This window comes from Eumetopias jubatus, unplaced genomic scaffold (assembly GCF_037043125.1).
Source record: "Eumetopias jubatus isolate StellerSeaLion01/CBP00866 unplaced genomic scaffold, mEumJub1_p1.0 scaffold_11, whole genome shotgun sequence".
In the NCBI taxonomy this organism is placed as follows: Eukaryota; Metazoa; Chordata; class Mammalia; order Carnivora; family Otariidae; genus Eumetopias; species Eumetopias jubatus.
Window position 1 is genome coordinate 15,356,347 of NW_028274817.1, and position 17,140 is coordinate 15,373,486.

The 17,140-nt window shown below is 40.0% G+C and overlaps 1 protein-coding gene across 5 annotated transcripts in view; it reads right to left on the reverse strand.

Annotated features, from left to right (window-relative positions):
• LOC114201638 (P2R1A-PPP2R2A-interacting phosphatase regulator 1-like) overlaps nt 1–12,818 on the reverse strand; it is a 59,975-nt gene extending 47,157 nt beyond the window's left edge. For 2 of the 5 annotated variants that reach the window (XM_028094410.2, XM_028094409.2), the window contains exons 1-3: nt 12,605–12,760; nt 12,285–12,471; nt 7,132–7,210 (exon numbers count right to left, since the gene is read on the reverse strand). In XM_028094410.2, coding sequence (XP_027950211.1) covers nt 7,132–7,210; nt 12,285–12,391 — 186 coding nt within the window. In that variant the 5' untranslated portion in view covers nt 12,392–12,471; nt 12,605–12,760. The other 3 variants (XM_028094412.2, XM_028094414.2, XM_028094413.2) reach the window with 3 other exon arrangements.
• Between the last annotated feature and the right edge of the window lie 4,322 nt (nt 12,819–17,140).

A 17,140-nucleotide genomic window follows, 5' to 3' on the forward strand; every position in this document is an offset into this window, starting at 1 on the left:
ACCCCATGACGTAGACATTATTATTGTCTCCATTTTAAAGATTAGAAAACTGAGGGCCAGAGAAATTAGGCAACTTGTTCAAGTTCATACAGCTAGTAATTGCTCGAACTAGGATTCAAACACAGATAATGAAAGCTCATTCATTTAACCTATTCCCTAACCATTCATATTTTTGCCACATTTTTTCTGCTCACTCATAAATAATGCTGTGATAACAACCTTTAAGCTAATCTTTGCACATATCCTTAAAGAATTCTTTAGGAGAATTCATAGAGATGGAATTTCTGGGTCACAATGCTATTGATACGCATTGCCAAATTGTCCTCCAGAAAGCTTATACAAATTTACTTTCTAGCAGTGTATGAGAATATCGATTTTCTTCTATCTCTCCAACATTAGATATTATTACTAATTTTAAAAAACTGTATGGCCATTCTTAAAGCATGCTATAAAAATAATCTACTTTCCAAAGCAAGTAGAAAGTATTGTGATTTATCCAGTTTGGGATATTCTCCCCCAATGCTTCCCTTTATTAGCATTGCTCACTGAGAAACTGTTATACAGTGACATGAACCAAATCTGAATATAGGTTTTTCCTTTAAAAAAGCCCCATCAAATACCCACACACATCTTTTGAACAAACAGAATTTTAATATATTTAATTCATGCAACTGATGCTCATATTGTTATCATTCAAATGCCCAGAAAGTTCACAATATAAAATGTGAAACAGTCTAATTGGAAAGACATGCTAACCTAAACTTAAATATATACATATGCTCTATATAAAGAAATTGTGGTACTTTAGCTGTATTATGGTATCATGTTATAAAAAACAAAAGACGAGAATTGCATGGTGTGGTAAACTGTCCCAAACTATGAAAGACTTCCTGGAAGAGATTATTTTTAATTGAAATCTAAGGGATGGGAAGGAACTGGTTAGTTTCAGGTAAAGGGTTAGAATTTCCTACTGGAAAACTTTATCTAGGAAATCCTGAGAAGACTACCTGACTAAAATTAATGAGATCAACAGGAATGTAGTGTGAAATGTCTGGGGGAGGTAGGATTTGAACTTGAGCTATAGAATCATAAGCCACAAAATGTAGATTAAATATTGGACTTGGCTGATTTTTTGGGAATAACACGGAAAATTAATTGGAGAATAGGCTTCTAGAAGGCAATCTCCCACAAATTAAGCACTACAGGTGGTGTTTGCAAGGGAATTACCTTAGATAATTTTTTAAAGATTTTAAAGAGAGAGCACAAGCAGGGGGAGCAGCAGGCAGAGCAGGCAAGGGAGAAGCAGGCTCCTGGCTGAGCAAGGAGCCCCGATGCGGGACTTGATCCCAGGACCCTGGGATCATGACCTGAGACGAAGGCAGACGCTTAACCGACTGAGCCACCCAGGCGTCCCCAGATAATTTTTCTACATGAAACAAAGTATTAAAATAGAAACAAAGCACTTTCTGAGATGTCAATAAACCTCACTGGTGTCTTTTATGTAAATTTCTCATTGTGCCTGTTTCTCACACTCTGGGAGGGGAGAGGAGTCCTTGGGAGGAAGCAAGAGTACCAGCACCAAGGAATGGGGTCATGGGGGTGGGGAGGAGTAGGGGGAGTTGAGGAAGCGTGCTGGGTGAAGCAGATTTCCAAGCATTATCTTCAGTGAAGGAATTAAGATAGGAAAGATCAAGCTTAGGTCCATTTAAAAGAGAAACCACAGAAAACTAATATTGTAAAGACATTAAATTCTTTGAAAAGAATTTTTAACTTTACTACGTTTGCTACTTTTAACCCATTCCTTCTGTAGTTACTAAAGTACTTGGAAAATCCTGAACAGGAGCTGTATGCTATGTTTATCAATGCCTCTTCCTAGTTCCTGCAATGACTGATCCTGAACATGAATTGAATGTAGGCTAGCAAGACAGAGAATAAAGCAGGGCCAGGAATGTATTATACACTCACTACTGGGTGGGCCATAAATTAAATTAGTTTGTAGTTGCCACATGAAAAGCAAAACCTAATCAGATAAATATCAGTAGCCATAAAATTAAAAGGGACAAACTGCTCAAGAAGAGCACAATCATTTCTGACAGGAAGATGAAAAATTTCTCCTGCTTTTCTTGGAGTAGGAGGGGGTGGAGATGGAGAAGAGATGTGGCTGCCCCAAATTCAACAGAGGTGCCAGGAAGAGAATTCCCAGTGGAAGAGTGGGGAACAGGCATGCCAACCCTGGGGTTTTTGGGAGATACAGCGAAGGGATAATCAGGGAGAAGGCACGGTCCCCACAGTCAGAAGAGGGCCTCGGGTTTCTGCTCATCAGAAGTGGGATGGAGTGATTTTCTGAGAGTGCGGAGGAAAATACTGGAGCTTAATTAAGAAAATAATTGTGAGAGAACAGATTTTTACAAGGATTGGAAATGTGCATCTTTATCTGCATGGCACCCATGGTTCCTCAGTGCCCTGTACCACTACAATTTTTTCTAAAACATTTTTACCTACAGTGAAATACATGAAAAGTAGTCCTGATTTTGAAAAAATTTAACTGTGATAAAATATACATAAAATTTGCCATCTTAATCATTTTAAGTGTATAGTTCAGTAGTGTTAAGTATATTCATGTTGCTGTGCAACCAATCTCCAGAACTCTTTTCATCTTGCAAAACCAAAACTCTATACCCATTAAACCCCTCTCATTCCACCCCCACCCCAGCCCCTGGCAACCACCATTCTACTTTCTGTCTCTGTGAACTCTAGGTTCCTGCAGCACCAATTTTAAGGACAGTCTAGTATGGGAAAGGACCCTTACACTTGGGATTTATGTTATCACTCAACAATACGTGTATTTTTTCAAAAACGATGTTTCTATCTTGTAATGTGGTATATCAGGATTTTGTTACTTCTGCCGAAAGCATTCTAATTATCATGTCATTCTCCCAGACAATTCAGCCTATTTATCCTGAAAGCAAGTATCAACCTACATAAGTCTTACAATAATAACAAAGTGATACTTCGAGCAAAATAAAAGCCTATGCATTATGCTGTTAGAGCAAGCCAAACCAATAAGTCTTGAAATTCCCATCAACAAGTCCGTGTGAATGACGTCAGTTCTGCCAAACACAACCGTTCTGTAAGATGGTTTGTTTGGAACATGTATTATATTAAATTGAAACTTACGCAAATTAAGAGCCTAGAATTCCTAAGGAAAATTATGCATTTAAAAAACTGCCAGGTACATGTTTGCTCTCTATATGTACTACTGCTAATAAAACATCTAGTACTTATTGAGCACTTAGTATGTATCAGTGCTGTGCTGAGTGCTTTACGCTGATTTTTTTATATGCTATAAGCATGTTTTTTATTTTTTTTTGAGAGAGAGAGAGAGCGTGCATGAATGGGGGGAGGGGCAGAGGGAGAGGGAAAAGCAGACTCCCTGCTGAGCAGGGAGCCCAATGTGGGGCTCGATCCCAGGACCCCAGGATCATGACCTGAGTCGAAGGCAGACACTTAACTGACTGAGCCACCCAGGCACCCTGCATTTTTTTTCTTTAGACTGTGGTAAAATACACATAACATAAAATTTATCATGTTAACCATGTTTAATTGTAGCAGTGCAGTAGTGTCAAGTATATTCACATTGTTGTGCTATGTGCTCTAAGTTTTTCTCTTTTTCTTTTTCTTCCAGTTTTTCTGAGATATTTTACACTGATTAATGTACTCACTTGAACAAACCTATGAGGCAGATACTGTCACATTCCCATCTTGCGGAAGAGGAAATCAAGGCGCAGAAAGGGTAACGTGCACACAAATAACCAAGCTAGTCTGTATGATGCCACTTACAGGCCCTCACTTCTCAGGCATTCTTCAACCCAATCCAATCTGGCTTCATCACACCCCACCCCTCTCTCCATGGAACTTGCTTTCGAATACAAGAAATTCATTAATAATCTCCATTTTGGTAACTCAAAGGACACCTTTCAGTTTTTATCATGTTTGACCACTTGATAGCATATGACTTAATACTTTTCCTTGTATTTTCATGGTACTACTAGTGATCTTTAAAGCTGTTTCCTATAGCCTCTTTTTTCCTTTTATACTCTCTCCATAGGTCACATCCTTCATTCCCATAGCTTTAAATAGGATCTACTGATGATGCCTAAATGTGTGTCTCTAGCCCAGATCTCTATCCTGAGCTTCAAACTAGTACAACTAACATCTCTACTGGGAGATCCCAGAGAACTTCAAACGGAACATGTCCAACAATAAACTTATCTTCCCCTCTAAATCCACGCTTTTGCCAAAGTTTCCCCTCTTCTGTGGCCCCACTAGACCCATCACTTGCCCAAGTGAGAGGCCTAGTAGTCATCTTTGCCACAAGCATCGACCACCTTCCATCAAATCTCTCAGCAATTGATTCTACCTTTCAAATATCTCATGAATCTCACTCTTCTCCACGTCCACAGCCATCACAGTAGCCAAGGTCACTGCACTTGCCTCCTATGTGATCATCCTGCATCTCCTTTTGCCCACTTCCAATCTACTTACCACTCTGCAGCCAGGGTAATCTTTTAAAGATTCAAATCTTTAAAAGTCTGTCAATCATAGACTTAGAATTCTTCAATGGCTTCACACTGACCTCAGGAGGACAAAGTGAAAAATCTTTAACATGACTTGGAAGGCCCTATGAGATCTTTGTACTAATCCACATCTTTGATCTCATTTCTCACCACTTCATCTTTACATCCACACTGGCTACAATGCACTTCTTTCAAATTCTCTACACACTCTATTCTTGACGCACTACATTCCCTTTCGTTTCCAGGCCTTCACACATGCCATTTTTTAACCTCGAATCTTGTCTGCCCCTATGATCCATATCCCAAGCTGGCTAACTCCTACACATCAGTAAGAGCTCAACTGAAGGAGGTCATTTCCTACCTCAGCCCCTCATACTAGGTTAGATCTCTCTGGCAACTAGATCAGGGCTTAATACATAGGAGATTCCTAAAAAAATTTGTAGACTTGGCTGAGTAAAGAAGAACGACTAGGTATGGAGGTCTTCGACATACAAGCAAGTGCTCAATAAATACCATTAAATGAATGAGTAAATGAGTGAGTGAACGGAAGAAGGAAGATTTGTTTAATAAATAATTCTATTTTTTCCCCAGTATAATATTGCATTTGTGGAAATAATACTGGATATCATTCTACAAAGAAGAAAATATCCAGTTTCTTTTTAAAATAATTTTTAAAAAGATTTTTTTAGAGAGAGTGTGCATGCATACGGGGGAGGGGCAGAGGGAGAGGGAAAAAAAGCCTCAAGCAGACTCCATGCTGAGCGCAGATCCTAGCGTGGGGCTTGATCCCACGACGCATATGATCACAACGTGAGCTGAAACCGAGTTGGATGCTTAACTGACTACACCACCTAGGCACCCTGGAAAATATCCAGTTTCAAGATTAGGAGGCAATATTTTAAAATGGGTTCCAAGCTGTAACATTTCACTAAAAAATCATGTAAGATAAATCTATGAACAATTATATGTCAACAAATTAGATAATCTAGAAGAAATGGACAAATTCCTAAAAAACACACAAATTACCAAACCGACTCAAGAGAAAAGAGAAAATCTAAACAGATCTGTAAACAAGTACAGAGATACAATCTGTTTCAAAATCCTCCCAACAAAGAAGTCTAGGACCAGATATGGCTTCACTGGTGAATTTTACCAAACATTTAAAGAAGAATTAATACCAGTCCTACTCAAACTCTTCCAAAAATAGAAGAAGAGGAACATTTCCTAACATATTCTATGAGATCAGCATTACCCTGATACCAAAGCCAGAAAAGATACTATAAGAAAACTACAGACAAACATCCCTTATGAATACAGATGGAAAAATTCTCAACAAAATAATAGCAAGCCAAATCTAACAGTACATTAAGAGGATTATATAACAGAACGAAGTGGGATTTATCCCAGGAACGCGAAGGTGGTTCAATATAAGAAAATCAATGTAATGCATTAACAGAACAGAGGGGGAAAAACACATGATCATCTCAATAGATGCAGAAAGCATTTGAAACAATTCACCATGTTTTCATGATAAAAATACTCAGCAAGTAGGAACAGAAAGGAATTTCCCTAACACAATAAGGGGCATTTACCAAAACCTATACCTAATATCATATTCAATGATGAAAGACTGAAAGCTTTCCACCTAGGGAACAAGACAAGGATGTGTGCCTTTTTTTTTTTTTGAGAGGGGAGGATGGGGGAGGGGCAGAGAGAGAATCTCAAGCAGGCTCCACGCCCAGCACGAAGCTGACATGGGGCTGGATCTCATGACCCTGAGATCATGACCTGAGCCAAAATCAAGAATCGGATGCTCAACAGACTGAGCCACCCAGGCACCCCAGAATGTATGCTTTCTGAAAGAAAAGAGAGGTGGTAGCTGAACAACCTTGTAAATGCACTAAATGCCCCTGAATTGTATACTTTAAAATAGTTAACTGTATCTTATATGAATTTCACATCAATAAAAAGATTCATATAGTGAATCATTTGTTCATTTTGGTTTACTGATCTACAAGCATATTTCCTATGTTTACATGATAATTAGTAGATAAGAGTTATAATTTAGAGATTACATTAGAACACCATGAAAAACAAACCTTATTTTCAATTCAAGATAAATGAGAGATAAAAGTTGAAGAAAAGCCTAAAAACTACTCTTAGAAGAGCTTGCAAATTTTCCTCTCAAAATTAGAATGTTCTTTTAAAAATTGGAAGCCAGATGGTCTTATACATAAAAACAAATCTCAATGTTAAATCCAGATGGGATTTAAAAGTTAATTCTGCTGCAGCTGCAGCCAAGCAATCATAACTGTAGTCAACGTATTTATTTTTCCTTCAGTGATGTTTAGAGCACTGTTTCTCAAATTGGGAACTTGTTGGAAATGCAAATTCTCAGGCCCTGCCCCACACCCCCAGAATCAGAAACTCTGGGGTTGAGGGCCAGTAGTCTGTTTTAACAAGCCTTCCAGGTGCACACTCAAGTTTGAGGACCACTAGTTAAGACCAATAGCACAAGTCTCGGCCAGTGAGGCTGCTACAAGCATTTTCTTACCAGACAATGTTGTGCCATAAACGTTGTGTTATTTCTTGGAGTTGTTAACGTGTCAGCTTGGAACACCTGTGAGTTATCACTATGAAGAAAAAGAAAACATTTGAAATCCATTACAAAAAATTTTTTTAAAGAAATAAGATCTCAAATACTTAAACAGCAATGCCATTAATGTAAATAGGTTCTTTGTGGAGACAGCTGTGCAGATGGAGAAATTAGAACACGCGCATGCACACACACACACACGCACACAAAGCCTTAGTTGGCTGAGCCTAAACAAATCTCCATGTAAGGGAAGGAATTCTCAAGCATGCCACTTTACCGCTAATCATGCTACCAAGAATAAGTATAATTTATTGTGACCCTGGAAATGCATCATTTTCTGTGTAAACCTGTAACTGATTTAAATTTATGATTGCAGCTACCATGTGCAGTCCCAATTCCCTCTCAACTCTGAAGTTTTCACATGAACAAGAGGGATAATCAATAGCAGGAGTTAACAAAACGGAGATTTTCACAGATGTGTTTTGTTTGACCTACTCGGTATCAAAACGTTTTTAAGTTAGTCACACACACTTGAAATGCTGAGAGGTTTCACATAAATAATCCAGATTCCAGATTTCTAGCTTCTGTTGAAAATCTGCAAGCTGGGTCCACACTGGGCCACATTCCCACATGGCAACAAGAGACTGGAGCTAAGCAGCTGTTCCCTGCTTACGCAGGGGCTTGTCTTCCTCAGCTTCCAAGGTGCCTCGGCCCTATTTGAGCTTGGGACCCTGAACAAGTCTTTTTTTTTCATGTCTTCTTTTTAACTTTTTTATTTTGAAGGAGTTTAAGACTCACAAGACATTGCAAAAATATAGAGGGTTCCCATGTACCTTACACCTAGGTTTCCCTGATGACGTAAGAAGTCAACGTTAACACTTACTTTTTTTTTTTTTGCCACATCCAATCAGGTGCTAGGTCTCTCTTATAGCCGCCTTATTCTTTTCAGGCTCCTGGCCAAAAACCAATTCAAAGCCTTTGTACTTTCTTACGGACTCTGCAATAGTCTAACTTGTCCCTTCATCTCACTTTCGTCCCTACGGCAGTCTACCTGCTCACAACTTTCAGTAACTCTTCATCGTGAGCTGAATTCAGTTACATTCTTTACAATGACATTCAAAGCTCGCCACCATTTAGCTCTAGCCTTTTGGATTTCATGGACTAGTAAAATTTCAAAACAAAATCTTGGCACAAACATACAGTTGCGAACCATCTTTCTTCTGCCAAGTAAAAAAATCCCACCATCTACCAACACAATCATTTCATTTATAAAAGGACATTTTGGTATTAAAAAAAATTATAACAACCTCAGGATAAAGTACAGTCCTGCCCAGGAAAGGACATTTGGCCAACTATACACAATGTATTTAAGTACTCTGCACTTAACTTTTTTTTAAAAACATGGGTTAGTGAAAAAGTCACCTAGGATCAGCACTGGTCAGCAGATGAGTATCTGGGAGCCAGTGATCCAGGCGGAGTTGACAAGCTCTCTGGAATACACCTATGTTTTCCTGTCTCCAAGCTTGTTCCATATACTTAGAATGCTGTCCCAGCTCTCTGGGTCCCCTCTTCCCCTCTGCTTCCCATCAATCCATCAGGACCCATCTCATATGCCTCCTCTCCAAGAACATTTTCCTTATCCCTCATCAATCCTGCTGTCATTTCTCACTCCATTCTTCGAATCTCCCTAGCACTTTCTTTCCCTCCCTATGCATAGATCTTACTCCATCACATATTTAAGTCCTTTGATTATATATTTGCCCTACTAAATTAAAAGCTTATTGGGTCGAGATACATCTTTTCAGCATGGTAATTTGTATATAACAGGCAGTAATTCAATATTTTATGAGAGGATGGGTGTATACATGGGTCTAAGTTTTACTTCATTTTCCAGGAATTTTCCCCTATAAGAATAGGAATGGATTCTAGCAATCATTTATAAGAAAGTTGGAGGGTCACTAATGAGTTACATATTTCCACTTTTTTGTATGTGGGGGGTAATTCTTAAGGCTGGCAATTATATTCTCCCCTAAATTTTTGTCTGTCAATTTAATAAGACTATAACTGAAAAAAATCATTGAGGAAGCATATATTTCAATTGGTGGGAATCATTCAACATGAATTCATAAAAATCCTAGGTGATATCTACAACTAAGTGCTACAACTTAGAAAAAGTGATAACTAGATACATGTTCAATGCTCCACATCAAATGATCAATAAGCATAAATATGCTTATTTATGTCTAAATATCTAAACTGCAATATGTTTATGCCAGTTATATTCTCAAAGCAATCATTCTCTATGGTCACTATTCTCTTTCCAGGTTTGTAAGAATTTAATAAAACAGATGGTTGGCAAACTTCTGCAAAGGGTCAGACAGTAAGTATTTTGGGCTTTGTGGGACATCCAATCTCTGTGGCAACTACTCAGCTCGGTTACTATAGTGGGAAAGTGGCCGTGGACAATAAGTAAGCAAATGGGCATGGCTATCTTCCAATAAAACTTTATTTACAAAAATCAAGCGGCAGGCTGGATTTGGCCTACAGGCAGTAGTTTGACTTTAAACAGTTTAAATGCAGGATCAGGCTAGAGGTATTTACAGGGGGAAGGCACTGGCAGAAATCCCAGAACTTACTCTCTAATTCTCATTAGGGCTAGAGAAGTGAAAAAAAAAAACAAACCTATTACCTTTAAACAAAGTTATTGACACCAGTAGTGAAGTCAGTTAAGTAGAGGGCTAAAGAGGATAAAGAACCAAGAGGTTCAAAACTTTTGACACTGGTATTTTTATTAATACAAGATGTACACAAAACAGTGCAGGAACTTCTTTAAAAACAGTAATACTTGTATTAAAGAGCTTATATTTAAGGAACAAATTTCTGCAAATGCTGGTGCAAGAGAGACTGTGTTTATATACAGGAAGCATCAAGCAAAACTGGAAAATTACTTGAAAGAAGTGCAACAATTACTTAGTGAGCGGTGAAAGAGGCAAGGCTACAAGTATTAGAGGCTCAGTTAAGTGAAAGTGAGGGAAGTGAGCAGTGTACACATGCAACTGAAAAGAATGGAGGTGAACATGAATTCAACAGAGGCCTTGTGTAATTCTACTCTAAATTGTTCTTGCTTCCCTGACCACATCCTAAACTGGCCACAATGGCACAAAATCTGCCCTCAGGAGATCATTTGGCCAAGTTCCCTGACCTCAGGCATGTCATGTATCATCTTTATGCTACCTTTCTTTGATAGACAAGAGTCCCTGGACTTGGTCCACCTTGCAGTTTCTTTATCTTTAACTCCTATTAGGTAAATATGCAGTCGCCTCTTACCTTTCTGTACCGATTTCACTGCATCCATCAGGAGCTTAAGCTACAGAATTTGACACTGTAACTATGCTCTAATATGATAAAAAATAAAAAATTTTAAGTCCTGCAGAACAAAACAAAGCATGAAGGGATAACTGCCATCACTCTCCTTGCTTCTAAGACTGTTCGCAACTTGTTTTTTTTCATTTCATAAAGGCTTCCAATAAAACCCACATTCTCCCCAAGTGTTTTCTTCTAGCAGAGTGGGTTCATAACAATTCATGTTCTCATACAACAGGATTAGAGTCAATCCTGAATTTATAGAATGTTCTTGTTTTCAGCCCAACATGCACAGCTGCTGCCCCTTTATTTCTCTGCCTATTAGAAAAGATCACGTATTTTTTCTTTTGGTTAATCTTAGTTAGCTTTTCCTTTTGTACACTATATTCTTCCTTATCTCAAATGACCAGAAAGCTGAATTTGGTTAGAGTTAATAAACTTAGAAGTTGAGGGGCACTGGCTGGGCAGTCGGCTAAGCGTCTGACTCTTGGTTTCGGCTCAGGTCGTGGGATCAAGCTCCGAGTCGGGCTCCATGCTCAGCACGGAATCTGCTTGAGTTTCTCTCTCTCTCTCTTCCTCTGCTCCTCCCCCCAACACTTGCACTTTCACGAAAATAAACAAATCTTTAAAAAAAAAAAGCTTAGAAGTTGATTAGTAGGGGACAAATCACTAGCTTAGGAATCAGGAGACACAGCCAGGACATACTGGCTCTATTACTATGTCATTTTAGAGACTTATGGGCCTCAGTTTCCTCATATGTTAAGTAAGGAGGGTAGATCTGGTCTCTGAGTTCACTTCTAACAGTTGTGATTTACAACTATCAATTAGAATGATGCTAGGAAAAGGGAGGAGCAAAATTACTAACACAGGGAGTGAATACATTTTTCAAACATTTTCACAATATTGATAAAACTTTATGATACTGGGATGTGAGATCCAAGATCTTACTTTCAAATTCTATTTTAAGAAATTATAAGCATGTGTCATGCCAGACTTTTGGATATGTGCCGGAAATAGTGAACCATCAGTTAGGACAGTGTTTCTAAATCTTATGCTTTTCATTATCAGCCCTCTAAGGAGCTGTTTTTGACATCCCCCCCCCCATTACTCCCTCTTGAAAATTCTCACGAAATTTTTGTATTTATAGCTGTGGCTTATACATAAAAAGAGCAAGATTTTTTTCACACACCCCCAAGAACCAAGTTTGGGGCAGTACTGGCCATTGAGAATGCAAAATTTAGGAGATCAAGTTTCTGTGGTACCTAACAAACTTTTTGCTCAAATAAAAACTAGGTGTAAAAAAGGCCCAAGTTTTTTCGCTTGGCAACCATTTCCATTTGCTAGAGGTGAAGGCCAGAGGTGACAAAGCAGCTGAGAGAATGACAGAAAATTACAGTCATCACAGAAGATCTGGAGGTGAGGGTGGGGAATGCTCAGTTTCTTCAAAGGAGTGGGTAAGAGGTGGGGTGAAGTTAAAAAAAAGTCATGCTCCACACCAATAGGTTGCTGCTTTTGGGTCCTGAGGTGGACTGTCAGAAGAGGACGTCCAGGTTCACATGTGTGTCAACCTCAGGGTAGGTGTGCGCTCTCCCTCCGGCCTGCCCATCCCACTCCCCCCAAGGCTGAGGGTGAGATCTCCGGACAGCAGGAACAAGGGAGATACCTGTAGAACCTCGATGGAGAGAGTCATGGGAATGCTATCGAAGTCACTTTCCCCACCTCTTGCCACCCACCCCCTGCTTGCTCACCCAAGCCCATTGATCAAAGGGGCGCTGTTGGATCTTCTCAGCATGTCATCTGTGGTAGCTGAACTCGGCAGCAGCTCCAAGTCTAGTTCCATTTTCTCTTGTGCCATGTCCACGTCGAGGAAGAAACCACTGCTTGGTTCGAAGTTCTCAAGGTTTTCTGGCTCCCATTCACATAAGGACAAGTCACCTGGGTGAGGAGATGTAGGCAGGGGGAAAAGAGAAGAAAGGAGGAACCTCTTAGACGAGTGAGGTGCTCACCTTTGCAGCCCTACCATCCCTAATACCAGCGGGCACAAAGTGGGGCAGGACTGGCTCCGAACCTCCTATCCCCCAACCTCGGGGTCCCAACGCTGAGAAGATTTTCCACCTCCAAGTCTATAATGAAAATGAGGAATTCATCTTAGTCACCCCGTGAATCGTTCTTAATTTCTCTCAGCAAAGGAAACCTCAGGTAAGCCTTTCCGGCCAAAACAAAAAACTACAACCTGTCGCCTTCGCGAATCCGTCGGGTGCCGCCCCTCTGCGCCTGCGCTCCGTGCCCTGCCCGCTGACGCATGCTTATTACGCAAGCAATGAGCGTCAACGAGGGCGCCTTTGTCAGCCTTGCCTGGGGCGCACGCGCAGTCTTAGGAGCCGACTTTTTACCCCAAGCTCGTTCCTCTCTCTATTCCTCGTGGAGATTCATGGTGGTTGTTCCTCTGCTTCTATGTGAACCCAGGGATCGTTTTTCACTGACCGTTATTTAGGAAAGAAAGGGTGGGGAGGAGTAACCTGTGTGGGAGCGCCGTCCTTTCTGCGCTAATACTCCGTTTTCTCTGGTCTGATTAGCCCATTATCCCTTTATAACTGAGGCCAACAAGCTTGTTAACTCCCATGACGAATTTTTCCATCCTGTTATAGCCAACACTACACAATTGTAATTTAAGAAATGCTATACCTCTGGGGGGTGGGGTGGGAGCGGAAACCAGCCCAAGACCTGCCACCTGCCGCTGAAGTGGCCTTGTAGGGCGCTAACTCAGTTGAACCAATTGTGCGGACGAATCATTGTTTTCCATGTGATCTCATTGTTTGTTTTTTAACCATAATCGTAAGTGTATTTTTACACTAAATAAAATTTAGCTTCTCAAAGCTGTTCACCTAAGAAAATGATTTGAGTTAGAGAAGCTTATTTACTTAAAACAAATACCTCAGAATTTAGTATCCATCCAGATCAGGGTTTCCATTTAATAATACTGTCATGGCTCAAACGTTGTAAGATTTGCTCTTTTAGAATTTTTCACCACCAGTTAACGAGCCACATTAAGTACTGAAATCTTAACTCCACGCTAACAATTTTGTAAAACCGTACCTTTTAAAAAGGAACCATATAGAGGACTGGCAGAGAAGGCAAGTGAAACTACTGAAATTAGAGTTATTAATTAAAATAATCATTACGTGGTATAACACTTTACAGTTAAAAAAAATGTCTTCACGTATTTATCTCAATTGGTTCAATCATGAACCCTGCTCAGCTAATCAGTGGTGAACTTAAAATAATGGGATTATCTTGAAAGAGTTCATGACAAGTTATGACATGAATGATCATAATCATTCTTCATTCATTCTGAGAATAGAATAAGAAAAGCTTAATTATATTAGGCAGAATTGGGTTATCTAAATCCCAGACATGAGGACGATTTGGAGTCTCCTTTCCTAATGTAAGACAGGTTAACAATAGCTACCATTTTTCATGCACTTAATTATATGCCAGGCACTGTCCTAAGCACTTTAAATATGTGATTGCATTTAATGCTTACAGTAACTCTGAGGTAGGCACCATCACAATGCCCATTTTTCAAAGGAGGAAACTGAAGCCCAGAGGGGTTACTCAAATTATAACTGCTAAGTGGCAAAGCCAAGATTCCCTTGCCCTCTTATTTAAGTGAAAAGACAGATGAGGGGCCTCTGGATATTTCTCTGGATACTATTTCTATACTCATAAGCACTTTGATAAGTATTAAATTATTTTACGAATAAATGCAGGTTTAAATGACCTGTCATTCACAGCTATTTTGTAAAGTAGGCAAGTCACTTCTATTTTACAGTTGTTAAAATTCCAGGGAGATTAATGGCACATAATTAGGTAGCAGTAGAATCTGAGCTGATACCAAGATCTCCTGAAGGCCACTGTTGAAGTTCCCAGGGTACCTGGAAGGTTTACAAAAGATGGCAGTTAAAGCTGAGTAAAGTCAGGGTGAATGTAGAAGGCAGTGGTTAAATACTGAACAGGGGTCAAAGCCAAACTGAATAGCAGAAAAATGGTGGGTACACCAGAAAGTAAGTAGATCTTCCCTCCATTCTACTGCTCATTTTACTTTTCAAAGAGTTTGTTAATATTCGTGGCAAGTAATAAGATTTAAAGGATATATTTTGAATGAATAGACAATCTTATCATGCCTAAGCATCACAGATACTAATTTTTAAAAATCTAAGTACAAGAACACTAAGAAAATAGATAATAAAATGACAAGGAAATAGCAGTTGAGAGACTTTCAAGAAAAGGGGTAGTAATATGAAACGACTACGTGCTTGAGATGGCAGGAAGTTTTCAGCCATTATCAAAGAGGAGCAATTCTCTAACTAAAGTGTAGCTGAATGCCAGGAACCCATAGTACATATGCAAGATAGAATGTCAAAAGGAACAAGTACTGGAAAAACAATTCTGTATACTGTAGTGGCAAACAGAACATTTAAAGAAATTATTTTTACTTTTTCCCCTTTCTCTTCATGCATTATTATACCAACCTAGCTGTGTGTCGTGATCATCTCCTGCTGTTCCATAGCAATATGCCATGATCTTAGATTGTTGGTTTGCTTAGATCTAGACCTTGCCACTTACGCTACTCCTGTCTTTGCTTTGTCCCGGTCTGCTACCATTTGCACCAGGCCTCTTACTTATAAAAGGCGTCCCACAAATATGTCACAATCAGTTGTTTAGTTTATCAGTCGTCATGGCAACTTTTAAGCAACTGGTTAACTTTTGGTTATCACAAGAGCAAGTCAAAGACAAGTTGAACTCAAGCTCACAAACCACAAAAACCCCAAACCTCCCAAAAGATTTACATGAAGGGTAAAAGAAACTAGGTAGGCAGGAATGATATGAATAGAATCTGGAAATAATGGCCAAAGTAGCATCCATCTTCTCACATGTCCTTGAGTTTCTCCTAATTGTTAAAGCTCCTGAAAGTTAGGGATTCTTTTTTTTTTTTAAGATTTTATTTATTTATTTGAGAGAGAGAGAGAGAGAGAGAGCACGCGCGGGAGAGCATGAGCAGGGAAGAGGGGCAGAGGGAGAGGGAGAAGCAGACTCCCCGATGAGCAGGGAGCCTGATGCGATGCCGGGCTCGATTCCAGGACCCTGGGATCAGGACCTGAGCCAAAGGCAGCGGCTTAACCAACTGAGCCACCCAGGCGCCCCTGAAAGTTAGGGATTCTACTAAATTTTTTCCTTAAGATTTTTATTTATTTATTTATTTGACAGAGAGCGACACAGTGAGAGAATGAACACAAGCAGGGGGAGTGGGAGAGGGAGAAGCAGGCTTCTAGCCAGCAGGGAGCCCGATGCGGGGCTCGATCCCAGGACCCTGGGATCCTGACCTGAGCGGAAGGCAGACGCTTAACCACTGAGCCACCTCAGGCGCCCCAGGGATTCTACTAAATCGTTTGACTCCTCAGAGTTAGGGACTCTGCATGTGGTCAACAGATGATTATTTACTAGCTATTGTGAACGATAGAATGTACTATATTTTTTTGAGCAGATGAGGGGTTTGCTGAGACCTTGAGATAAAAAGAGCTACATAAATTGATCGAAACAGAACTTGCTTTTCTAATCCACTTGGCAGAAAAATATAGGCAATTTAAAGGAAACTATCCAAAAACTCTTAAAAACTCTGTATTACAAGCAGCAAATACTAACATTGAAGAATAAAATGATTGGGCTTGGCAAGTTTAATATGGGACAACTAAGTTGAAGAGGCAGGTAAAACTATTTTTGCTAAATTTTGAAACCAATTTCATAACTATTAAATTTCCTATATTTCTCTGTATATTTGATTAACACAATTCAGTACCATCTTTATCCCAGGGTCATTCAAGTAGTGAGGATTAAATGAGTTAATGTTGCTAAAGCTCTTAGAATGGGGCCTAGCACACGGTAACTGCTATGTAGGTGTTTGTTAAATGGAATAAATAATTCCAGGCCTCACACATGCTGAACGGCTATTGTTAGGGTCTCCGTAAATCCTAGAAAGAAAGAAAAAAAAATTTGGCTCTGCTACTTGTTTTTCAGGACTTTTCCTAATATCGTTGAAGCTAACAGTGCTTGTAAAATGGAGATGAGTGCTTGCCACTCGCTATATGAACTCTCATTAGATTCTCTTTATTTTTACACCATTGCTTTTGTTTTTTCATTTCTCTTTGGTCTAGTGCATCCAAATGGATTCTCTGGAAAAGAAATCAGCCCCTCCAAAGACCAACAAACTCAAGGGATTTTGAGAAGTGGGCGGAGATCACAGAGATCAGAGCAAACGAACTGGCATTGAAAAAAACCCTGGAAACCACAGGTTTCTATTTCCCATGAATATCGGCCCAAGCTCCTCTGAACGAGGATGCTCCAGTGTCTCCAAAACTATTGGTTCTTTTCAAAATCGGGCGCCAGGGTCCCCGGGCCAATGCCAGAGAGGAAGGCGCCGGGCCTCCTGGAAACGCTCCTCCCTTTTGGAGGAGGTTTGCTGGGCGGGGCTCCCACGCATGCTCCGTGCCCGCGGGCTCATTGGCGCGACCGCCGGGCGCGTGCGCAGGACCCGATGGGTGCCCGG